At 43.7% G+C, this 25,716-nt stretch overlaps 1 protein-coding gene and 1 non-coding gene across 4 annotated transcripts; one reads left to right on the top strand and one right to left on the bottom strand.

The window, feature by feature from the left end:
• Positions 1-921: 921 nt before the first annotated feature.
• Positions 922-994, bottom strand: trnav-uac (transfer RNA valine (anticodon UAC)). Its single transcript has one exon. It is a non-coding gene; the product is annotated as a tRNA-Val (tRNA).
• Positions 995-3,553: 2,559 nt separating this feature from the next.
• Positions 3,554-25,716, top strand: LOC115137958 (adipose-secreted signaling protein). Of its 3 annotated transcripts, none has more exons than XM_029674298.2 (6): positions 3,554-3,756; positions 8,854-8,951; positions 13,633-13,772; positions 18,906-19,044; positions 20,682-20,807; positions 23,036-25,716. In XM_029674298.2, exons 1-6 carry the CDS (start codon positions 3,569-3,571, stop codon positions 23,134-23,136), a joined length of 792 nt encoding a protein of 263 aa, XP_029530158.1. In that variant the 5' UTR covers positions 3,554-3,568; the 3' UTR covers positions 23,137-25,716. The 3 variants fall into 3 exon arrangements, with proteins under 3 accessions (XP_029530158.1, XP_029530159.1, XP_029530160.1); XM_029674299.2 differs by having other exon boundaries at positions 3,644-3,731; XM_029674300.2 differs by having other exon boundaries at positions 3,672-3,742.

The raw sequence follows: 25,716 nt of genomic DNA, 5'->3' as shown, positions 1-25,716 counted from the left end.
TATATGCAACGCAGGACAAGCTAGTTAACCTAGTAATATCATCAACCATGTGTAGTTAACTAGTGATTATGTTAAGATTTATTATTTTTTACAAGATAAGTTTAATGCTAGCTAGCAACTTACCTTGGCTCCCTGCTGCACTCGCATAACAGGTAGTCAGCCTGCCACAAAGTAAAAACTATAACCCAACAACCTAACTAATAAAGCCTGATATTGAGCAAGCTATTTTACAAACATTTGAATGCTAAAGGTGACGCGCAGCCTACCTGCTGTTGGACAGGCACGCAAATCAGTGCATTGTGCAGTTTGACTAGGCTACTGATATTGCCAGGGTTGTTTGGCATGAAAAATGGCTTGTTGATCAATGACTGTTACAGTTACATGTTTAGTTCGACAAAAGATGAGGTATTTTCACAAGGTAACAAGAAAGTAATATGAGCAACAAAATTGTGAACCCGGTATTTCGGAACATTTGAATACATTTTCTGACTTATGCAAGCTATTGGATTGGTTTGGTCTCCTGCCACAAGATGCACTCACATCTTAAACATTTGGACCAGGGACTGATATGATCGGTTAATATTTACATTCCTAACAGTGAATGATTTTTTAGAGCGGATGGTATTAAACTGCAGCAAAGCCTATGTATATTTGGCTTTTGGCTACATAAGAGAACAATGCAGTGGTGTTTTTTTTTAAATCTTAAAGTAACGTTATAATATGCTATTCAGTACTGTTATGTATAATACTATTATTATGTGATTTACAGACATTTTTTTTTTTTTTTTTTACAGTGCAGCAGCACTCCGGTTGCCAGCTCACTTCCAGACAGATTTTTCCTGTCAGACACGAGATATATGACCTGGCAACCCTCCGGTTGCTGGCTCACCTCTCAAACCGCTAGGCCTGCCGCAAAAAGAATGGTTCTACTGGGGCTCGAACCCAGGACCTTCTGCGTGTAAAGCAGACGTGATAACCACTACACTATGGAACCACATGTATGGTTCCGCCATGTATGCATTAATGAGTCAATTATACATTCACATTATACATACATTCAATTTGACTTTGTTTTACCAATCTAACTACATAACAACATAATGATAATAATTTTTTTGAATGGTAAATATCTATTGATTATCTGGGTAAATCAAGATGTAGTTGAATTTGTTTTTACGGCCAGCATCCGGGAGTCGCCTCTTCACTGTTGACGTTCGAATTCGTTATAACAGACTCGTTAGAACTCTGACCACACGCCCTCTAGATGCACTACATGCCCTCTATCAAATCAAAACGGAATTTTTACTAAAAACTAAAAACTAATTTTTACTAAAAAAGTTGAAAATGCTAGACATTTATAGAATACCTGGGTTGATGTTTCTGTGACAAAGGGTGCATTCGTTATTGATTTATACCACTTATACCACTTATAGATGTTATGCGTTTCTATCAAACCAGAACTGGAATGTTTACTCAAAGGTTGTAAAAGTAAACTAGATATTTATAGAATAAAGCATACCTAGTTTGATGAATCTGTGACAAACGGTGAATTAGTTATTGATTTATACTTCTTTAAATGGCATCTTATAGATTTTATGTATTTCCATCAAATCAAAACTGGAATTTTTATTCAAAACAAAGGTAGTAAAAGTATGCTAGACATTTATAGAATAAACCATATCTATTTTTATGTTTCTGTGACAATCGATTAATTAGTTAAGGATTTTACAATTTTAAATGGATTTTGGCGATTGTCTGTTGTTTGAATGTCTGTTGAATGTCTCTTGAATGTCCGAATGTGTGAGTACAAAACCAACTTTACTTCGGTGACAAAAAGCACATTAAAACACTAATGCAATTATGCTATACAATGGTTTGACTGTTTCTATTTCATTTTTTTTAGTCTGCTTTTTAAATATTTATGACAATTGCTTCTGAACTTCATGTTACCTACCACACGTTGAAATGGCGAATGGAAAAGCCTGCGGCCTACTCATACATTTCAAGTGCGTCATAAGACACAAAATATATATTATTTGACCAGCACACGTTAACACGAATGCAATTATGTTTCTTGTTAAAAATGTGTCTGGGTTATTTATTTACTTTTGCCATATTTGCCAACTTCATCTAATGGTCATACCTTCTATGTAGATCTGAGGCCTACTCTTCAACAAGTACTTCTCTCCAATTTATCTTGATAAGGGCGTTAATTGGACAATTTTCCTGTCCTGGGTGTCACGGAAAATGTATGGAGTAATTACGTGTCACCGAAAATGTATAGAGTAAAAAGTACAACATTTTCTTTAGGAATGTAGTAAAGTAATATTAACAGTTGTGAAAAATACAGTTAGAAAAGTTAAATACAAATACCCCAAAAAACACTTAGGTAGAAGTTTAAAATAGATTTACTTAAGTACTTTACACCACTAATTGTTCATTTACACAGTTTCTATGATATATGGTAGCTCTTGTATTCATGTAATTATCACGAATAAAGCCTTTACAAGATGAATTTGTGGGAAATTGTAGCATTTTGATTAGGCTATTAAGTCCTATTCATTACATGTAAATATCCGCAATAAAACTATTATTTAACCTATCCCACCTAAATTACAATTGTCCTTTTTCAACTAAATGTAGCCTATTATTACTTGAAATTAAATGCGCTTTCTCTCATGATGATTGAAATTTCTGTTACATTTATTTAGCCAAATGACACCTGGCTGTCTGGTAAGTGCAGCTACAGCTTGTGTTTACATATCCCATTAGTTAACACTAAACGTAATCCTAAATCTGATCCGCCGATGTCAAATACTGATCAGATTTCTGCAACTGATTTAACCATTCACATCATGTTTAATTTGTGTAGGCTATTCATTGTGATTGGTCCCTGGGCCCATAGGATGTCATTTTGAAATATATAAAAGCCTCAACCTTTTTTCTATCTCTGACATCTGTTAAAGACCAAGAGCAGAGACGCGTTGTTAAAAAATATATAATAATAATAATAATAACAATAATAATTATTAACTTCCGCTGTCCTCCAAAAGTAGCTGATTCTCCTCCTCACTTCAGCTACACTTAAAGTGGCCACAATGTGGCGACATCATAACATGAATGTATTTTAGTGGCGAGTGGAAGGAGAAAAAACCCTGAAATGTACTCGACCCAACCGTCTGTGACATTTCTTACTGTAGATATATGCCTTATGTGAGTTAAGCATTTGATTGTTTACACGAACATAAACAACATTGCCAAACGCTGTAATTTAGATCCAGATATCTCCAGAATTGGATAGTAAATCACGTAACCAATGCGGAAATTGGAGGTAGAAATTAATCCAACGAAAGGGGGAGTGGTTTCCACTAAATAACCCAGCCACAAAGTGAAATTCCTCAGCCACAAACTCAAAATTGGTTACAAAAAATAGATTTTTGGTCTTATTTTAAAGTTAGACATACAATTAGCAGTGCGATTAAGGTTACGGTTATAATCCAAATCAGATTTTAAGAAGATAAATTCTTGAAATAGGCGAGTAACGACTTTGTGGCTGTGCTAACTAGTGATGACCAAGGGGGTGTGGATGCGTATCTACGGTGGGTGTTCATTCTACTGTTTATTCATTTTCTGTGGACCCATATTCCTTTGCCTATCCTTGATTTGGATACAACCGACAATAGGACACTACCTGGTCGCAGCGTGTGCATTTAGCCTCAATTGCAAGAAAGGTGAGTTCTTGGTGAGCGAAATAAGGTGAGAAATATTTCCATGCTGTTTGCTGCAGTTGCCGGAGCGTAAGCACAGTTTGTGAACTTTTTGTTCTTGTACTGCGAGGGCAACGAGGCAGCAAGTATCGAGACAAGCAGGTTCAAACTCGTTACAGGACGTAGCCGTATATTCTCAAAATATTAGACTATAGGCTAAACTTTGCAGAAATGCGAGGTTTTTACTGTTGCACTTAACTCAATTTACATTTAACGTAATTTAGCAACGTAAATCTACCAAATGGATAAGGTAACTAGTAATGTTAGACAGAGCTAATTTCAAGTGAGAGAGTCTTAATATAATCCACAGTAGAGTCACTGGTAGCATGAGTGATTTGTTCCTGCCCCCAGTTGAGACAGTTTATAGCCCAGAGCAGGATTCCCCAAACTCGGTTCTGGGACCCTCCAAGTGCATGTTTTGCCTTTGCACTACACAGCTGATTCAAATAATCAACGTGATGATGAGTTGGTTATTTGAATCAGCTGTGTAGTACTAGGGCCAAAAATCTACTTGAACCTAGGGGGTCTACAGTAAACTGTCTCGGTTGGCATAAGGCACTCTTGGTGTCATGCTATGTCCACTGCAGAATGTGATATTGAGAGCAGCTTGCACTGTATCTCTCTCATTGTGATATTGGTTTGAATAGAATAAATTATTAGTAGTTCATAAGGATGAACTACAACACATTCACATTTTTACATAAATCTATAGGCTACTGTATAAGTGTTGTTTTTTTCCTCAAAACCTTTACATCAGCCAAGCCGTGGGGTAGGTAGACATCCCTGTTCCTGGAGTGCCGCAGGTACTACCCGGACGCTTATAAGAAATCCTGCTAAGCCCTCGGACGAACCATCAAACAGACAAAGCGTCAATACAGGACCAAGATCGAATCCTACTACACTGGCTCTGCTGCTCAGCGGACATGGCAGGGCTTGTAAACTTTCACTGATTACAAAGGGGAAACCCAGTCACGAGCTGTCCAGTGACGCAAGCCTATCAGACAAGCTAAATACCTTCTATGCTTGCTTTGAGTCAAGCAACACTGAATCATGACTGAGATCACCAAATGTTCCGGATGACTGTGTGATGACTCTATCCGTAGCCGATTTCAGTAAGACCTTTAAACAGGTGAATATTCGCAAGGCCGCAGGGCCAGACAGATTACCAGGATGCATCCACAGAGTATGAGCTGACCAGCTGGCAAGTGTCTTCACTGACATTTTCAACCACTCCCTGACCCAGTCTCTAATCCCTACATGTTTCAAGGAGACCACCATAGTCCCTGTGCCCAAGAATGCCAAGGTAACCTGTCTAAATGACTATCGCCCCGTAGCACGCACATCTGTAGCCATGAAATGATTTGAAAGGCTGGTCATGCCTCACATCAACACCAATATCCCAGACAATCTGGACCCATTCCTTTACATTCCACAGGCCATAGTCAACAGCCTGATCAACTCTATGCGAAGATGTGTTGCGCTGCATGAGGAAAATGCTGGTCACACCACATACTGACTGGTTTTCTGATCCACGCCCCTACTTTTTGTTTTGTTTTAAGGTCGGCAGGGTACCCTAGTGGTTAGAGCGTTGGACTAGTAACCGAAAGGTTGCAAGTTCAAATCCCCGAGCTGACAAGGTACAAATCTGTCGTTCTGCCCCTGAACAGGCAGTTAACCCACTGTTCCTAGGCCGTCATTGAAAATAAGAATTTGTTCGTAACTGACTTGCCTAGTAAAATAAAGGTAAAATTTAAAAAAAATTAAATATCTGTGACCAACCGATACATATCTGTATACCCAGTCATGTGAAATCCATTGATTATGGTTTAATGAATACATTTCAATTGACTGATTTCCTTTTATGAACTGTACAATCTTTGTTACATGTTGGGTTTATTATATACGCATCCACCAAAGCTGCTGGAAGCGTGCAATGTGAAAGGAAAACAGAGCCAGCATGGTGAGGTTCAGGTCAGCTTAATAAAAAAAATATATATATATATTTTTTATTAAGCTGACCTGAACCTCACCATGCTGGCTCTGTTTTCCTTTCACATTGCACAGCTTTGGTGGATGCGTAACCAGGCCAGCCCAGTATAGCTTGGTTCAGCCCTATAGCCCTATAGTGCAAATCAGGCATGAGTTAAGATACAAGGCAATCTATGTGTGCAAGAGTTTCTGTTAATGGACATGTCATATTTTTAATCACCTCCCTCTAGGATGCTTCTTCCTTCTTTGCAGTAGAAAAGGAGGTAGTGTTTCTTTCCCAGACTTTTTGAACCTATAGACAACTGGGTTCAAACCTAAAGCGGTTCTAGGGGTCCTTGATCTCCTGCGAGGGAGTTGTTCTTACTCACTGTTCCAAATGTTTAAATGTGTCAGGGAGCAGAAGTCATCTTGGAATGTATCAGGCCTCTGTTGCTCTGGTAATATAACTTGGCTACAAGACATGGTAAAAGCCTGTCTTGTCTATAGCAAACAAAATGTTTGCTGTAGTAGATCACAGAAATGATTCATACCCTTTAACTTTTTCCACATTTTGTTACACTATGACATTGTTCTAAAATGGATTAAGTAAAAATGTCCTCTGCAATCTACACACAATACCCCATAATGACAAAGCAGAAACTAATAATACTTATTTACGTAAGTATTCATACCCTTTGCTATGAGAATTAAGCTCCGGTGCATCCTGTTTCCATTGATTCTCCTTGAGATGTTTCTACAACTTGGAAATAACCTGTGGTATAGGAGGTCCCACAGTTGACAGTGCATTTCAGAGCAAAAACCAAGCCATATGGTTGAAGAATTGTCCGTAGAGATCCGAGACAGTATTGTGTTGAGGCGCAGATCTGGGGAAGGGTACCAATAAATGTCTGCAGCATTGAAGGTCCCCAAGCACAGTGACCTCCATTTTTAAATGGAAGAAGTTTGGAACCACCAAGACTCTTCCTAGAGCTGGCTGCCCGGCCAAACTGAGCAATCGGGGGAGAAGGGCCTTGGTCAGGGAGGTGACCAAGATCCCAATGGTCAGAGCTCCGGAGTTCCTCTGTGTAGATGGGAGAACCTTCCAGAAGGACAACCATCTCTGCAGCACTCCACCAATCAGGCCTTTATGGTAGAGTGGCCAGATGGAAGACACTCCTCAGTAAAAGGCACAAGAGCCCGCTTGGAGTTTGCCAAAAGGCCCCTCTGGTCTAATAAAACCAAGATAAGATTGGCCTGAATGCCAAGCAAAAGCTGGCACCATCCCTACGGTGAAGCATGGTGGTGCCAGCATCACGCTGTGGGGATGTTTTTCAGGGGCAGAGACTGGGAGAGTAGTTAGGATCGATGGAAAGATGAACGGAGCAAAGTACAGAGATCCTTGATGAAAACCTGCTCCAGATCTCTCAGGAACCCAGACTGGGGCAAAGGTTCACCTTCCAACACGACAATGAAGCACACAGCCAAGACAAGGCAGAAGTGGCTTCGGGACAAGTTTCTGAATGTTCTTGAGTGGCCCAGCCACAGCCCGGACTTGAACCCGATCTAACTTTTCTGGAGAGACCTGAAAATAGCTGTGCAGCAACGCTCCCCATCCAACCTGACAGAGCTTGAGAGGTTCTGCCGAGAAGAATGGGAGAAACTCCCCAAATACAGGTGTGCCAAGCTTATAACATCATACCCAAGAAGACTCGAGGCTGTAATCATTTCCAGAGGTGCTTCAACAAAGTACTGAGTAAAGGGTCTGAATAATTATGTAAATGTAAATTTTCAGTTTGTTTAATAAATGAGCAAACATTTCTAAATCTGTTTTTGCTTTGTCATTATGGGGTATTGGGTTTAAAAGGGGGAGGGGGGTAACAATTGAATCAATTTTAGAACCTAACAATGTGTAAAAAGTCAAGTGTTCTGAATACTTTCCGACGGCATGGTATAAAAGATATGTATTTTTCCCCCTTCTACCCAATTTCGATCTGGTCTCATCGCTGCAACTCCCCAATAAGCTCGGAAAGCGAAGGTTGAGTCATGCATCCTCCGAAGCATGACCCGCCAAGCGGCGCTTCTTAACACCCGCCCTCTTATCCTGGAAGCCAGCCGCAACAATGTGTCGGAGGAAACACCGTTCACCTGATGAGCGAGGACAGCCTGCAGGTCCCCAGCCCACCACAAGGTTGCTAGAGCGCGATGAACCAAGTAAAGCCCCCCCCCCGCCAAACCCTCCCTTAATGCGGACAACGCAGGGCCAATTGTGCGCCGCCCTATGGGACTCCCGATCACGGCCGGTTGTGATACAGCCTGGGATCGGACCGGGGTCTGTAGTGACGCCTCTAGCACTGCAAGTCAGTGCCTTAGACTGATGCGCCACTCGGGAGGCCCCGGCACAATTATTTTGTATTTTTTTGAAGGTGAATTGTAAATAAGCACATCTCTTGGCTTGGTACTCTTCCAATTGTGGCAACGTCCAAGGTACAATCCAACAGCCTCTCTCTTTAGCTACTGACTGGAATGAACAGGCAATAGCAATATGGTGAAACACCCAACTTGCAACTGGTCACCAGTCCATTCTTTTCAGGCCAGTGGTTTCAGTCAGTCAGAGGAACTTGTCAGGTGAGGGTCATACTAAGAAAAATGACGTTATTGGAATCACTAGGAGTGCTGCATCTTTCAACAATCTTTTTAAGATGCCTCCCTTGATTTTTGTTAAGGTTATATTTCGTCCTTTCTTTCACAGAAACGTGTGAGTTTCTCTGAAAAATGTTTATTTTAACATCTGACACCTTGGTTTTAATTTAATTCTTGTTTGAATGTTAGTTTTTCTTTCATTTAAGTCAGTCGGGAGCCTCCCCTCTCCCTTTGGTGATAGTCTGGCACACACAGCTGGGTGCCGTCGTTTGAACAGAGTTAGTAACCTGGGGCTAGGATTTATTAAAGACAAATACCAGCTCGTCTTTCAGAAGTATTTATTTCCTGATTTCATTACAGTTGTGACTTTCTCCTTTCTTTAGCTTTAAGCTCTTTCCTAGTTGCCCTCCCCTTCTTTTGTTAATCCTTTATCATTGAAACCTCTTCTTTATTCTCTCTTGTTTCTCTCGTGTGTCAGGGTCATTTTGTGGCTGGGCCATAGAAATGACCAGGCTGTGACGGTTGGGTTCTCTCTCTGTCTGTGGACCAACCCTGGCATGGCTACTGCTAGGAAGAGTAAGTACCCTTTTCTATTATATTGTTGTATAGACTCTTGTCCCTTCTCCCCTGTTATGTGGTTTTAAATGCAATAATGGGTATTTCTAAAATGTATTTCAATTCAAAACACAGTGCAGCTCTCATATGTCTCAATGTGTTCAAGGTATGAAATTAGTTATTTTCAAATGCAATTTATTTTTGGGCATAGTTGTGGCCAATTTTTCAGTTGACAGATTCTTATAACTATGTTCTGGCCCCCCGACCATCCGCTCCGACCAAAAATTGGCCAGCTGCTGAATCTAGTTGCCTACTCTTGCCAACGTCTTTAGGTGGATAAAAACGCATATGGTTACAGAGCATTATGGGTACTGTAGTATACCATGCTTTATTACCTAAGCTTCTTCTTCCTCCACATGAACCCTGTCCAGAAACCACTCCAATAGCAGGGTCCCAAACTGGAAGCCTGCTGCCCGAATATGTCCCGTGGATGGTTTTTACATTTTATTTTCATTGTTGGACAAAATACTGTTAACACCAGGAAATCAGCTCCAAGTGATTTTATTCCCACGAGTAATAGAGAGACACGTAATTGTATACAAATGTAAGCAAAGTTTGAAATGATTCTGTTTTAGTGAAATATTATATCTGTTTGGGTTTCTTGCGGTCCATTTGCATTCTACAAATTATTTGTAATTATGTTTCGGCCCCCTGACCATCCCCTCAAGAATTTTTTTTTTCCATGGCTGAATCTAGTTGATGAACCCTGCCCTATAGCCTCCCAAGGGTTGGCAGACATTGATGTCTGGATCAGGTTTCCATCAGTCTTCATAGAACTCTCCAGCCTCTCCCGCCTACTTTCACACCTCTCAAAGCCAGGGGCGGCAGGTAGCCTAGCGGTTAGAGTGTTGGTCCAGTAACCGAAAGGTGTCAAATCTGTCTGCCCGAGTCCAAGGCACTTGACCCTAATTCCTCCAGGGTTGCTGTTGATAATGGCAGACACTGGGCTGGGACCCCACTCTCTGAGGGTGTTTCAGGGAGAGTGGGATATGCTAGAAATATCATTTCCAATTCACACTTGTATCACTTCTCAAGTTCGCTATCAAACAGGGAGCCTCCAAAATTCCTCTCTTCCTTTCTCTCTCTCCCACTCTTTCTTTCTCTCTTCCCCACCGTTCTCCCCCTCCTCACTATGTTTTAACATCACTACAGTATACAAATGCTTACTTAGTGTGTGTAATTTAAAGAAGAGATGGGTGGGAAGGGTACAGGAAACCCCCTCGCAAGATGAGAATAAGACCTGGCAATCCAACCCCGACCTGGCAATCCAACCCCGACCTGGCAATCCAACCCCGACCTGGCAATCTAACCCCGACATGGCAATCCAACCCCGACATGGCAATCCAACCCCGACCTGGCAATCCAACCCCGACCTGGCAATCCAACCCCGACATGGCAATCCAACCCCGACATGGCAATCCAACCCCAATTTCTGTATGAAATGTCTTTGTTTACAATGCACACATACTACAGCTTATTCTCCTGAACTAGAAGCATCAATTTACAGTCTTTGGAAGAATGCATTTTTAGGGGAAACATGGGGGAAAACACAATGTGGACTTGTTTGAATCGAGTCTGAAGTGTGTGTGACTCAGTGTGATTGAATATAATTGCACATGACAGATGGACAGGAAGTGTTCAGGGATCCTCATAGAAACACAGCAAGAGAACAGCACCTGGGAGACGGACTAGAAGTGACAACACTTTTTTCACTGTCATTAATACGTCTCTTTTCCCCCCCAGTGGAGATTGGAGGCTTTGTTTCTGCACACAAAGCACTCTCCTCTCCCTGGGTCTTTGTTCTCACTTTAATTAGGCTGCTGAATGAGAGTGTAGATTTACATCTTATTTGTTTTCGCTTCAATGTATTTTTCATGTGTCTGGGATGTAGCCGCTTTCACAGGGAGCGAGAGAGCGAAAGCGTGGGGTGTGTGTGTGTGTGTGTGTGTGTGTGTGTGTGTGTGTGTGTGTGTGAGTTTAATTTGGTCCTTGGGGAGAAAGAAATAGCAAGGGGTGGAAGAGGGAACTGAACTTGGAGATACAAGCCCAATGGAGTCTGTTACCATGGTAATCCGACAAAATTAGTGATCGATCTTTGTTTAAAGTGTTGTGCCGAGCACTGACCCGCCTGGGGGGGACGGGACATGCAGAGAAAAAGACGCAGACAATAGACACGACAAAGATGGAGGGGATAGTGAAAGGACAGGTTAGAGAGGACGAGGTAGACACACAGTCATCTAATATACAACAGAGGCTAGGAGAGAAACGATGATCCAAACCCAGACCAACAGATGTAGATTGAGAGAGGGGAAAAAGATAGCAAGATTATGACTACCAGACCGAGAAGCCAGCTCCTGTACTGTAGACTGCACTGTAGTAGATGTAACAGGCCTTGGGTGTTCAGCAGCTAAGAGACCTGGGTTCAAATAGTGTGTATATATGTTTTATTTTTTTTCAAAACACTTCAGCCACACTTGACTGAGTTTGCCTGGCACTATGGAATCAATGAAATGGGCTCAAAAGTACAAACCGCTGCCAACCTGACTCTAAAAAAACAGGCTCAATCTAATGCTTCCATGTATTTGAAAGAAAACCAATACTATTTGAACCCAAGCCTGGTATCTAGCCAGCACAGTGTCCAGTCCACTGTCTGGGCTAGTGTCCAGAGAATGTGGATTAACGAATGGTCTTGTTTGAAAGCCTGTGGATCTCTCTCAGCATTGTCTGAATCCACAAATCCTTTCAACTAGTGTAGCATAGTAGGTAGTCTTCAGACTGGAGTGGACACAGATATACTCTGACTCACCTCAGGGCTGTAAAGTGTGACCAAATTGATTGCATAATCAACAAAAATATTTTGCTTTGCGACAAGGAGTTCTATTTTGGCAGCGGTGTGCGGCTATGAACAAAAAAATCTCCTAGGCGCTCTACCCATGTGTCCGAGTGCCCTAGAGAAACAAGCGAGTGCAGATGTGTTAGCGTCATGGTTTCACCATTACAATGAAAACGGCTTGCTTCTAGAGCAACCAGGTCAAATGCTCTGACCCATATTACCGACGCCATATGAGCCAGATCTTTTGGCATTTAAAGTCTGTGTCGGTGGGGTCGGCAAAATGAATTTACTTTATATACTGTACATTAGTTGTCTGAGTAAACTGAGAATATTGCCTGGCTAGCCATCCATATCGCTCAGTCCAACCGACTTTTCTTCTCCACGATGAGTCTGGATTTGCCTCCCTCTCCGGCGATTTCTAGAATGCAAAGACATTCTGGCTTGAAAATCTATGGCAAGACTTGAAAAAGGCTGTCTAGCAATGATCAACAACCAACTCGAAAAAGCTTCAATTTTTTTAGAGTAATGGGCAAATATTGTACACTCCCGGTTTACAGAGCTCTTAGACTTACCCAGAAAGACTCACAGCTGTAATCGCTACGAATCGTGATTCTAACATGCACTGAGGGGTTTGAATACTAATCTAATCAAGATCAATTAGTATTTTCATTTCCATTTTTTTTTTTTTAGTTCACATTTTTCTTCCACTTTGACATTAGTATTTTGTGTAGATCGTTGACAGAATTGCAATTAAATCCATTTAAATCCCACTTTGTAACACAACAAAGTGTGGGGGAAAAGGGGTGTGAATACTTTCTGAAGGCACTGGTATGAAACCATGCAACTGTAAAGTTCATTAAGGTTTATATTTCCTCTTCATATCTTTATCTTTTTTTTAATCATTTTAATCTAAACAGCCACCCGTTGCCTAATGAAATTCTGACTCACAATGTTATTAAAGAAATACAATCACAGTGCCTGTAACTACTAAACTCTTATCTTCTTGACCCAGATAGGATTAACCCAAGCAAGGCAATGGGAATAAATGCTGTAGATACACATCACTCTTTTTTTTTAAAGGGAAATGAAATAAGGAGATAAAAATGTTGATGAATATGATGATACTGTGACAATGTATCCCAGAGGGACTGTCAAGGTACAGCATTTCAAAAGAACAGGGATCTAATGTGTTCCACAAGGCATTCAAACAAACCTGGGCTGTGTCCCAAATGGCACCCTATTCCTTATATAGTGCACTAGTTTTGACCAAAGCCACGAGAGACAGTGGTAGAGATCTATTATATCAGTATTTTCTATAATACCATTTTGTCTGTTCCCTCTCCAAATGCTGTGACAGGTGGTTTCCTTTAAATGTCCATTTTATGAACGTTTAATGGACAATAATGTTTATCTTATGACTGCAGGGCATTCTACAGTATTAGATAAGGGATAGGTATTTTCTTTATTACTCTTTACCTCGTATCAAATCCTCAATCTTCTTCCTGAAAAATGTGTTTTCCTTCCATGATTACAAATATATTTAGTTACTATTGCTTTTAAGAGTGATCACAGACATTTTGAAGAGGCATTCAAATGACTGAAATGAAGTCGATTTACACTCATAGTTCAAGATGCCATGTTTTTCTCCCTTTGATTTCTTTCCAGCTTATTTTTTTGTGATTTTCTTTAAAAAAAAGTTTTATAGCCACTAACCACTCATTGAGTGTCACTGGCATAAGAATGTTGTACCAGAGTCCCTTACCATTTGTGTGTGTAACAATTTAAGTTAGTTGCTCTCTCCCTCTTCAGGCTCCGCAGCAAAGGCGGGAGGAGTTGGTTTCTCAGAAGAGCCAGCTGCCGGCACGCCGTCCCATGTCCACTTTGATGAGAAGCTCCACGACTCTGTCGTCATGGTGATCCCTCAGCCTGACGGGAACTTTATGGTCAAGGTGGGTTTGGGTTTTGGATTAAATAATTTAACATGTCTGACGTGAAAATGATCATAATACCCTGACTACACCGCTCGCAAAATAAATTTAGAAATCTATATTATTCAATTATTGCACCCACACTGCTCGCGCGCCAACAAGTGTCTGCAACAAGTGTCTGCATTGCCACGGGCTAAAATAGAAGTTAGTTCTATTTGTGATGCTGAACGTGGTGCAAGTCCCGCCTCTCCTATCTCCTCATTGGTTTATAGAAGCAGGTACCCACGTGCCATCTCCTCATTGGTTATACCCATGTGGGTGAATGATAGACGAACGAGTTCAGTGGCGGTAATGCATCTAATTTATGAAAGTTGCCAATCGCAATATAAAGTCAAGAGAAGAAAAAGACTGGAAGCAAGAGAGATGACTAGAAATGATTCGGTTGACCATTTTATGTGGATTAATTGTCGGAGTAGATGATCTTGTGCATTTCAAGTAAAATAACAACTCAATCTTTATATCCCAGGACAAATTAGCTAGCAACAGCAAGCTAGCTAAATAGGACCAATTAGCTAGCAAGTGCAAGCTAGCTAGCTAAATAGGACCAATTAGCTAGCAAGTGCAAGCTAGCTAGCTAAATTGCCATAAATGTTTAATGCTTTTTGACCTGTCCCCAAATTAATGTAATTGGTTTTGATATTTTAACCTGCGTGTCGTGATTGTGTTTGGTGTGGGGGGACAAAATACATTTATGCACGCAGTCGGTTTGGGTTCCGTGTAAGAGTTATCAAAACGGCACACCCAGAGAGCTAGGATTATCCAAAATGTTTCCCCTCAATCTCCAGTGGTCTCCCAGCCATCCTTCTTTTCTTGCCATTTTGAACTATGAGGTGAACCTTTTTTTATAGGGTTGCCAAATTCCAGCAACTTTCAATAAATTCCCTGATTTACCAGAAATCTTTGTTAGAGGATTCTGGATTTCCTGCTTATTCTCTCCTTATTCCTCAAATCCTCCAACTGCGATTTCGGGATAACCAGGGAATTTATTAAAAGTTCCTGAATTTTGCAACCCTAAACCTGTATGACAACAAAGGGGAGGAGGCGAGTTTCTCTCTCATCTCTGCTAGTCTTCTGTATCTGTTCTGAAGATTCAGTTCCAACTATGCCAGTCCTCTCCCCTCCTGTTTACCAGAGGATGACTGTGGATCAGAGAACTCTTTGCAGCATAGCACTGTAGTCGTGGGCGTGTAGTGTGACTGTGCTGCGGTTCAGACGGCCCTTTGATTCTGCTTCCCTGGTGTGGGAAGTGAGGTCCACCAGACAGACGACAGCGGTGAATGTGCCGCGTGTCTGAAGTTCTCTGCTGCCTCCTTGGAACCACTGGGTTGCCATGGAAACACGCGGGGGGAGGGGGGTGTAACCTAACCAACGGGCTTGTTTAAATCAGATGTGGTGGGATGGCTGGAGACAGACTGTATGCTGCAGAGCTATTTAATCAAAGCACTGGGTTTTTGTGTTTCTTTCACTCTTTTCTCCCTCACTTGTTTTTGTTTGTTGTTTGACACGGCCAGAGGGTCATGTGAGGCTTGTTTGACACGGCCAGAGGGTCATGTGAGGCTTGTTTGACACGGCCAGAGGGTCATGTGAGGCTTGTTTGACACGGCCAGAGGGTCATGTGAGGCTTGTTTGACACGGCCAGAGGGTCATGTGAGGCTTGTTTGACACGGCCAGAGGGTCATGTGAGGCTTGTTTGACACGGCCAGAGGGTCATGGAGGCTTGTTTGACACGGCCAGAGGGTCATGTGAGGCTTGTTTGACACGGCCAGAGGGTCATGTGAGGCTTGTTTGACACGGCCAGAGGGTCATGTGAGGCTTGTTTGACACGGCCAGAGGGTCATGTGAGGCTTGTTTGACACGGCCAGAGGGTCATGTGACACGGCCAGGGGTCATTGTTGTTTGACACGGCCAGAGGGTCATGTGAGGCTTGTTTGACACGGCCAGAGGGTCATGTGAGGCTTGTTTGACACGGCCAGAGGGTCATGTGAGGCTTGTTTGACACGGCCAGAGGGTCATGTGAGGCTTGTTTGACACGGCCAGAGGGTCATGTGAGGCTTGTTTGACACGGCCAGAGGGTCATGTGAGGCCTGTTTGACACGGCCAGAGGGTCATGTGAGGCCTGTTTGACACGGCCAGAGGGTCATGTGAGGCCTGTTTGACACGGCCAGAGGGTCATGTGAGGCCTGTTTGACACGGCCAGAGGGTCATGTGAGGCCTGTTTGACACGGCCAGAGGGTCATGTGAGGCCTGTTTGACACGGCCAGAGGGTCATGTGAGGCCTGTTTGACACGGCCAGAGGGTCATGTGAGGCCTGTTTGACACGGCCAGAGGGTCATGTGAGGCCTGTTTGACACGGCCAGAGGGTCATGGGTGTTTGACACGGCCAGAGGGTCATGTGAGGCCTGTTTGACACGGCCAGAGGGTCATGTGAGGCCTGTTTGACACGGCCAGAGGGTCATGTGAGGCCTGTTTGACACGGCCAGAGGGTCATGTGAGGCCTGTTTGACACGGCCAGAGGGTCATGTGAGGCCTGTTTGACACGGCCAGAGGGTCATGTGAGGCCTGTTTGACACGGCCAGAGGGTCATGTGAGGCCTGTTTGACACGGCCAGAGGGTCATGTGAGGCCTGTTTGACACGGCCAGAGGGTCATGTGAGGCCTGTTTGACACGGCCAGAGGGTCATGTGAGGCCTGTTTGACACGGCCAGAGGGTCATGTGAGGCCTGTTTGACACGGCCAGAGGGTCATGAGGCCTGTTTGACACGGCCAGAGGGTCATGTGAGGCCTGTTTGACACGGCCAGAGGGTCATGTGAGGCCTGTCATGTGAGGCCTGTTTGACACGGCCAGAGGGTCATGTGAGGCCTGTTTGACACGGCCAGAGGGTCATGTGAGGCTTGTTTGACACGGCCAGAGGGTCATGTGAGGCTTGTTTGACACGGCCAGAGGGTCAGAGGCTTGTCATGTGAGGCTTGTTTGACACGGCCAGAGGGTCATGTGAGGCCTGTTTGACACGGCCAGAGGGTCATGTGAGGCCTGTTTGACACGGCCAGAGGGTCATGTGAGGCCTGTTTGACACGGCCAGAGGGTCATGTGAGGCCTGTTTGACACGGCCAGAGGGTCATGTGAGGCCTGTTTGACACGGAGGGTCCAGAGGGTCATGTGAGGCCTGTTTGACACGGCCAGAGGGTCATGTGAGGCCTGTTTGACACGGCCAGAGGGTCATGTGAGGCCTGTTTGACACGGCCAGAGGGTCATGTGAGGCCTGTTTGACACGGCCAGAGGGTCATGTGAGGCCTGTTTGACACGGCCAGAGGGTGTTTGACACGGCCAGAGGGTCATGTGAGGCCTGTTTGACACGGCCAGAGGGTCATGTGAGGCCTGTTTGACACGGCCAGAGGGTCATGTGAGGCCTGTTTGACACGGCCAGAGGGTCATGTGAGGCCTGTTTGACACGGCCAGAGGGTCATGTGAGGCCTGTTTGACACGGCCAGAGGGTCATGTGAGGCCTGTTTGACACGGCCAGAGGGTCATGTGAGGCCTGTTTGACACGGCCAGAGGGTCATGTGAGGCCTGTTTGACACGGCCATGTGAGGCTTGTTTGACACGGCCAGAGGGTCATGTGAGGCTTGTTTGACACGGCCAGAGGGTCATGTGAGGCTTGTTTGACACGGCCAGAGGGTCATGTGAGGCTTGTTTGACACGGCCAGAGGGTCATGTGAGGCTTGTTTGACACGGCCAGAGGGTCATGTGAGGCCTGTTTGACACGGCCAGAGGGTCATGTGAGGCCTGTTTGACACGGCCAGAGGGTCATGGGCCTCACGGCCAGAGGGTGTGAGGCCTGTTTGACACGGCCAGAGGGTCATGTGAGGCCTGTTTGACACGGCCAGAGGGTCATGTGAGGCCTGTTTGACACGGCCAGAGGGTCATGTGAGGCCTGTTTGACACGGCCAGAGGGTCATGTGAGGCCTGTTTGACACGGCCAGAGGGTCATGTGAGGCCTGTTTGACACGGCCAGAGGGTCATGTGAGGCCTGTTTGACACGGCCAGAGGGTCATGTGAGGCCTGTTTGACACGGCCAGAGGGTCATGTGAGGCCTGTTTGACACGGCCAGAGGGTCATGTGAGGCCTGTTTGACACGGCCAGAGGGTCATGTGAGGCCTGTTTGACACGGCCAGAGGGTCATGTGAGGCCTGTTTGACACGGCCAGAGGGTCATGTGAGGCCTGTTTGACACGGCCAGAGGGTCATGTGAGGCCTGTTTGACACGGCCAGAGGGTCATGTGAGGCCTGTTTGACACGGCCAGAGGGTCATGTGAGGCCTGTTTGACACGGCCAGAGGGTCATGGCCTGTTTGACACGGCCAGAGGGTCATGTGAGGCCTGTTTGACACGGCCAGAGGGTCATGTGAGGCCTGTTTGACACGGCCAGAGGGTCATGTGAGGCCTGTTTGACACGGCCAGAGGGTCATGTGAGGCCTGTTTGACACGGCCAGAGGGTCATGAGGCCTGGCCAGAGGGTCATGTGAGGCCTGTTTGACACGGCCAGAGGGTCATGTGAGGCCTGTTTGACACGGCCAGAGGGTCATGTGAGGCCTGTTTGACACGGCCAGAGGGTCATGTGAGGCCTGTTTGACACGGCCAGAGGGTCATGTGAGGCCTGTTTGACACGGCCAGAGGGTCATGTGAGGCCTGTTTGACACGGCCAGAGGGTCATGTGAGGCCTGTTTGACACGGCCAGAGGGTCATGTGAGGCCTGTTTGACACGGCCAGAGGGTCATGTGAGGCCTGTTTGACACGGCCAGAGGGTCATGTGAGGCCTGTTTGACACGGCCAGAGGGTCATGTGAGGCTTGTTTGACACGGCCAGAGGGTCATGTGAGGCCTGTTTGACACGGCCAGAGGGTCATGTGAGGCTTGTTTGACACGGCCAGAGGGTCATCCTTTGGTCCCTCTCTCTCGTTTTCTCTCAATCTTTTTCTTGCGCTCACTCTCTCTCCCGCTCTTACTTTCTCTCTCTCTTCTCTTGCAGCTTTTTCGCTTGCCCCACCCCATCACGCCCTTTTTCATATTCACTCCCTCTTTTATTTATATATCTGTCAGGTTGGTTTCCTGAAGACCCAGCACAAGTATGAGATTGTCTTCACCCTCCCGGAGCTTCCATCACTGGGGAAGGACGCGTCTCCAGCTCCGGTACCCAACCCCCATATCCGCATCACTGATATCACTCCTGTACCAGAGGGTATGTCCGAGTCTTGCTCAACTCAGCCCTATTCGCTGTCCTATCCTTTGACCTAACCTCAGTCCCAGCTACCTCAGCCCATGGTTCAGCCTTGCCATAGCCATCAGCCCCAGTTCCAGGTCCTCGGATACAGTCTTTGCCCTATACCCAGACCTAAACTACCTTTCAAAAGTTTTGGAGTCACTTAGAAATGTCCTTGTTTTTGAAAGGAAAGCAAATGTTTTGTCCATTTTTAAATAACGACTCTGGGATGCTGGCCTTCTAGGCAGAGTTCCTCTGTCCAGTGTCTGTTCTTTTGCCCAACTTACTCTTTTCTTTTTATTGGCCAGTCTAAGATATGGTTTTTTCTTTGCAACTCTGCCTGGAAGGCCAGCATCCCGGAGTCGCCTCTTCACTGTTGATGTTGAGACTGGTGTTTTGCGGGTACTATTTAATGAAGCTGCCAGTTGAGGACTTGTGAGGCAACTGTTTTCTCAAACTAGACACTCTAATGTACTTGTCCTCTTGCTCAGTTGTGCACCGGGGCCTCCCACTCCTCCTCTTTCTATTCTGGTTAGAGCCAGTTTGCGCTGTTCTGTGAAGGGAGTAGTACACAGCGTTGTACGAGATCTTCAGTTTCTTGGCAACCTTCGCATAGAATAGCCTTAATTTCTCAGATCAAGAATACACTGACGAGTTTCACAAGAAAGTTATGTTTCTAGCCATTATGAGCCTGTAATCAAACCCACAAATGCTGATGCGCCAGATACTCAACTAGTCAAAGGCCGGTTTTATTGCTTCTTTAATTAGGGCAACAGTTTTCAGCTGTGCTAACATAATTGCACAAGGTTTTTGTAATGATCAATTAGTCTTTTAAAATTATACATTTGGATTAGGTAACACAACGTGCCATTGGAACACAGGGGTGATAGTTGCTGATAATGGGCCTATGTAGATATTCCATAACAAATCAGCCATTTCCAACTACAATAGTCATTTACAACATTTAACAATGTCTACACTGTATTTCTGATCAATTTTATGTTATTTTACTAGACCAAAAAAAAAGGCTTTTTTTCAAAAACAAGGACATTTCTAAGTTATCCCAAACATTTGAGCGGTAGTGTAATCCCCCTAACCCTTTTTAAGTTCCACTGATATTTTGCCCAGTCTCCGGTTGGCCAGACCTTCATGTCAGTCATGTTTTATAGTAGCTGTACATCTCAAATGTGCAGGAGACACTGAAAGTGTGTCGGTCCATGACAGAATCCGAATTGAAGGAAGGAAATGTTGAAATGTTGAACCGTTTTGCTAACATCCCTCAGGGAGTTTCTGGATTTCGCAATGAGGGTTATTACCACTCACTTCAACGCTTCAGTAGTTTGTTTTAGCATTGAGCTGAGTGAGTTGCTCCATTCCATTACACCATCTGCTGGAAAACCATGACCTTTTACTTTCATCCCGGTGACCTTTCTGTGACCACTTGGACTGTGTGTGTGTTATTTGTAGTGTTTGGCAGTTGTGTTAATGTGTTTGACCCCAGAGTTTTCCCTGGTTGACATTTTGCTCCCCCGTGTATGTGTGTGTTCTCTGTATACATGTTCCCTATCCTTCTGCCTTTTTGCCCTTCTTACCCCCCCCCCCCTCCCTCTCTTCAGGTGGTCTGAGAGTGACATGTGAGTACATGGCCCACCAGGAGGGGGTGCTGTGTGAGGAGGTGATGCTGGTCAGTGAGAGCCAGGAGGACGTCTGCGTGGGGGTCAAGGTGCACGCCCGCGTCATGGGTAAGGCCACAGAGGCCAGCCTCATCATAACGCTGGAAGAGCATGATGTGCTCCTATTGGGTTTTAAATGAGACCTACTGTATTCTGTATGCCCTAGGGTAGATCTAGAGTTAAACCCATAACAAAACCAGTGGGGGCATTCCAGGTCGTATTTAATTCAGTCACACTGCTCGGATGATCTGGGTTGTAATCATTAGTCCAACAAAAAAAAGTCTATTGGACAAATTTGGGTAGCCCCCCCTCCGTTTGGTTCCTAGTGTAGATTGATCAATATGGTGATTCTGGGTTCGAGTCCAGGCTCTTTCGCTGCGACTGGGAAACCCATGGGGTGGCGCACAATTGGCCCAGCGTCGTCTGGGTTAGGGATGGGTTTGGCCGGCAGGGGTGTCCTTGTCCCATCGTGCACTAGCGACTCCTGTGGCTGGCTGGGCGCAGTGCACGCTGACACCGGTTGCCAGGATACAGTGTTTCCTCCAACACGTTGGTGCGGCAGGCTTCCGGTTTAAGCGGGCATTGTGTCAAGAAGCAGTGCGACTTGGTTGGGTCGTGTTTCGGAGGACGCACGGCTTGACATTCGCCTCTCCCGAGTCCGTACGGGAGTTGCAGAGACAAGACTGCAACTACCAATTGGATACCACAAAATTGGGGAGTAAACAGGGTAATAAATAAAAAATAAGATTGATCAATATGAAACCAGTGCATCACTTAACCTCCTTTCCAGTGTGATGCAATGTCCCGTTCCTAAAATGGATATTTTCTTGTTGTGGTATAATGCAGTATATGCCCTGTAGAGGTACAGGTAACTGCCAAAATAAAGGAAACAGGAACATACTGTCTTAATAGGGTGTTGGGCCACCACGAGACAGAACAGCTTCAATGTGCCTTGGCACAGATTCTACAAGTGTCTGGAACTCTATTGGAGGGATGCGACATCATTATTACAAGAGAAATTCCATAATTTGGTGTTTTGTTGATGGTGGTAGAAAACACTGTCTCAGGCACCGCTCCAGAATCTCCCATAAGTGTTCAGTTGGTGACTGATTCGGCCATGGCATATGATTTACATCGTTTTCATGCTCAGCAAACCATTCAGTGACCTCTAGTGCCCTGTGGATAGGGGCATTGTCGTTATGGCCAAAATAATCGCCTGCCCAGCATTTTATACATGGTCCTAAGCATGATGGGATGTTAATTGCTTAGTTAACTCAGGAACCACACCTATGTGGAAGCACTTGCTTTCAATACACTTTGTATCCCTCATTTACTCGTGTTAACATTATTTTGGCAGTTCCCTCATTATTAATACACAAACAGTACTGAAAACCAACTGCCTCTTCTAATAGAATTTCTAAAGTATCAGTTTAGTTCGATTGTAGCCATCTTGTCATTGTCTTCCGAAAGCACAACAAGGCAATGCTGCAGCTTTGTTCACTTGAGTAACAGTCTAGCACCTAGGAGACTGATTGTGAGAACAGATGTAGTAGTGTGCTGCTGCCACCTGCTGGTGAGTGTGAGCAGCATGGTTTAAATTAAGAGCATCACTGATCACTGCGATGCTGTGATCACCTGAGTAAAACGGAATGAGTCACGCATTAGTGGAGAGCCTATGATTTGATAAAATACTTGTATTGTATTGAACATGGCTGACTGATTATAATCACTGCATCCCGTTCTTTCTTCCTGGCTCTTGAGTTGGAGCCATTTTCTGTCTGTAACACACTGTACTTGGACTCCGACTGCTTTCACTGTCTGGAAGCTTTGAATAAATTATGTCATGATGATTCACTTTGGAACCTAACACAAACCCTGTAATTAATTTCCTTTCAACAGAAAATGATTGTATATTTATCTGATTTCATTCATTTATGTATTTTAAATTAGAATAGTGCAACAAACAAAAGTACTGATAGACAGGCTATTCGTGTCAACTAGGGACAAAAACCACCGTGATGATCCGAACTTGAACATCTGTAGGCAGGCAGAGGACTGGAGGGGATATAGTTGTATGAAAGGGTTCGTGGAGAGGCCGGGAAAAGGATCAACCTACAGCTTAATCCCTAAGGCTTTACAGTCTCTCACTCTACTTTACCACACTGTAATAGAGCGCACTGGCACTGGTTGGATGTTGTGGACTAAACCATTTCTGAGAGACAGACTAATGTTATTTTTTTCTTAATCTTTCATTTTCTGTTGCTATCTCTCTTTCTTTCTCTCTCCCTGTTTTTCAGACCGTCACCATGGTACACCCATGTTGTTGGAAGGAGTGCGTTGTGTGGGAGTGGAGCTGGAGTATGACTCTGAACAGAGTGACTGGCAAGGATTTGACTAAACCAGACAATGTGACACACACACACACACAAAAGACCATGCCACATGTATTCAAATTCAACATCCACTGTACTTCAAACGATCCCTGACCATTTCAAGATGTTATGGTCCTAAAGGAGGATTAAATTGGGAAATGGATAGAAGTTATTTTAAGTAGTAGTCTGGGTTTTTAATTTTACATTCAGGCCGTACTTGGCCGCTAAAAGCTGAATTGCAGCACACAACGCATACAAGTAAACAAATAAAATCTTACCTTGCTTCAAAAGTAAAACAAACAAACAAGCATCAAAACCTTTTATTTTATTTTTTGAAAGCAAGTCCAATGTGATCCAATCACTATTTCGCTTCCCTCAACTATACTGAACACAAATATAAACGTAACATTTAACCATTTCAGTTACAGTTCTTATAAGGAAATCAAATAAATTCATTAGGCCCTAATCTATGGATTTCATGACTAGAAATACAGATATGTTGGTCACCGATACCTTAAATAAAAAAGATAATGATCATGTGGTTTAATCAGCTTCTTGATATGCCACACCTGTAGGTGGATGGATTATTTTGGCAAAGGAGAAATGCTCACTATGGATGTAAACAAGTTTGTGCACAAAATGTAAGAGGTGCTTTTTTTGCATCTGGAAAAGTTCTGGGATCTTTTATTTTAGCTCATGAACCATGGGACCAGCACTTTAAATGTTGCGTTTATATTTTTGTTCAGTATAGTTAACATATCTGAAATGCATCTGTACGAAGTACTGTTGTTAGTACTGTGATAACACGCTATCCAACTGCCCATGCCATTCCACTGCCTGCCTGCCCCTATGTTGTTTAGAATGTGTTTTCTGAGTAAACCTTTAGGGGGCAACAGAGTTCACGTAATCAATCCAGACCATTTCACCCAGCCTAAACAACTGTACCAATAGGGGGCGACAAAAAACTAAAATTATCCCTCTCATCTGAATCCAAAGGTGTATAGGGATTGAAATGAAAGAATTATACGCTATTATACGCTATTAATCAGTCGCAAGTGCCTACGTTGCTGTACAGCTTTTACCATCAACAACTGCCTTCTGTCCCGTACTATCCTATCTATCAAGTATCTCCCCTTCAGGAGTTAAAAGATTTTGGACTTTAGTGGATCAACGATAGCTCAGCCTTCCAAGATCATTTTTATATCTACAAAACATTTCAAGTATATTTATAAAATATTAAAGATTGGCGCCATCAGTACCATTGGTAGTAAATCCACACTCAAATTAGATTGCCAGTTTTTTGCTCTTTTAATATATTTGAGGCAACAAGAAGAAATAAAAGACAAACATTTTGGTTGTTAGCCCACCATGAATCTGCCAACAACTAGTAACTCTTACCCTTTATCTACCCCCAAAGCCCTCACCATCCTCTCTGAGCACTCATACTCTCATTGCAACCTAATAGTTTAGTAGTCACTGTTTACTGTCAATAGCTTGTCATTGTAAATGTATATTCCGATCCAATAAGAATGTCAAGTATCTAGCATAAAACATATCCTAATTTCACATAGCTAAACGGACAAAGCCCTGTTTTAAATATTATTATTTTTATATCAGACCATCTTCATGTGTTAACTGTGTTCGGCCTTAATTGAGGAGAACCTGTATATCGTTTGTGTTTGTATAATAGGCTCTAATGTCTTAGAGTTATACCTTGTTGTTATGGTGTCCATACTAAATCCATGCTCCAGGGTAGGGGTCAATTCCATTTCAACTCAGAACATTTGAAATTCCAGTTCTTTTCAATTAGGAAAATGTGGAATAGGAATTCCGTTTACTTTCTGAGTTGACTGGAATGGAAATGTCCTGAACCCTGCCATGCTTCAAAAGCTAGTGAGACCGAGTGTGGATTCAGTTTGCATACAAGGCGATCTTGTCCTTTTGAATAGAAACGAGGGGGCACTATTGTTCATGCAGTCACTTATCAAAATAATATCCTTAGCCCATATTGTGATGGGCATCATAGCAGGTTTGGAGTCAATTCCATTTAAATTCCAGTCAAATCCAAATTGTCTGAATTGAAATGTCAGTGTACTTTCTGAATTGACTGAAATTCAAATGGAGTTGACCCCAGCTCTGGTTGTTGGGTAATTGTACTGAGGGGTTACTGTACTAGGGGGGTGTGGCATTTTGTCAGTCGATATACAATACATGTTCCTTCATTGGTGTTTGCTACTATGGTCTCTGTTCTTTTCTTATGCCATAAAACAAAGTTTAAGTGCTTATCAAGAAACACTTCCAAAAGGACTGATTTGAGGTAGAAAGAAGTTAGAGCACTCAACAACAAAAAAGCAGGGCTGTATTTATTTTAGCTCACTTTAATCCATTCTATGCGATGTGAACAGGTGGATGTCAAGCTGACAATAAATCAATGTCAGATTTAAAATAAAATGAAATTGTTTAGTGCTCCAACTTCATTCGACTTTCAATGAGTCCTTTTGGAAGTTGAAGCGCTTCTCGTGAATGTTTGTTATTGTTGTTGAGCACCTTTTGTCTGCTGAAGTGTGAACGCCCACCTGAACTAATAAAGTTTGTGTTTAATTGTG

This window comes from Oncorhynchus nerka, linkage group LG12 (genome assembly GCF_034236695.1).
Source record: "Oncorhynchus nerka isolate Pitt River linkage group LG12, Oner_Uvic_2.0, whole genome shotgun sequence".
In the NCBI taxonomy this organism is placed as follows: Eukaryota; Metazoa; Chordata; class Actinopteri; order Salmoniformes; family Salmonidae; genus Oncorhynchus; species Oncorhynchus nerka.
Note: the sequence above shows the minus strand (reverse complement) of the source record. Positions and strands in the feature narration are given on the sequence as shown.

What these genes read in the sequence shown, in the direction of transcription:
- LOC115137958 (XM_029674298.2), top strand. Translation starts at nt 3,569, where the DNA reads ATGACCAAGGGGGTGTGGATGCGTATCTACGGTGGGTGTTCATTCTAC. An exon ending in TATCACTCCTGTACCAGAGG is followed by an intron (nt 19,045 to 20,681) that starts GTATGTCCGAGT and finishes CCCTCTCTTCAG; the next exon opens with GTGGTCTGAGAGTGACATGT. An exon ending in GGTGCACGCCCGCGTCATGG is followed by an intron (nt 20,808 to 23,035) that starts GTAAGGCCACAG and finishes CCTGTTTTTCAG; the next exon opens with ACCGTCACCATGGTACACCC.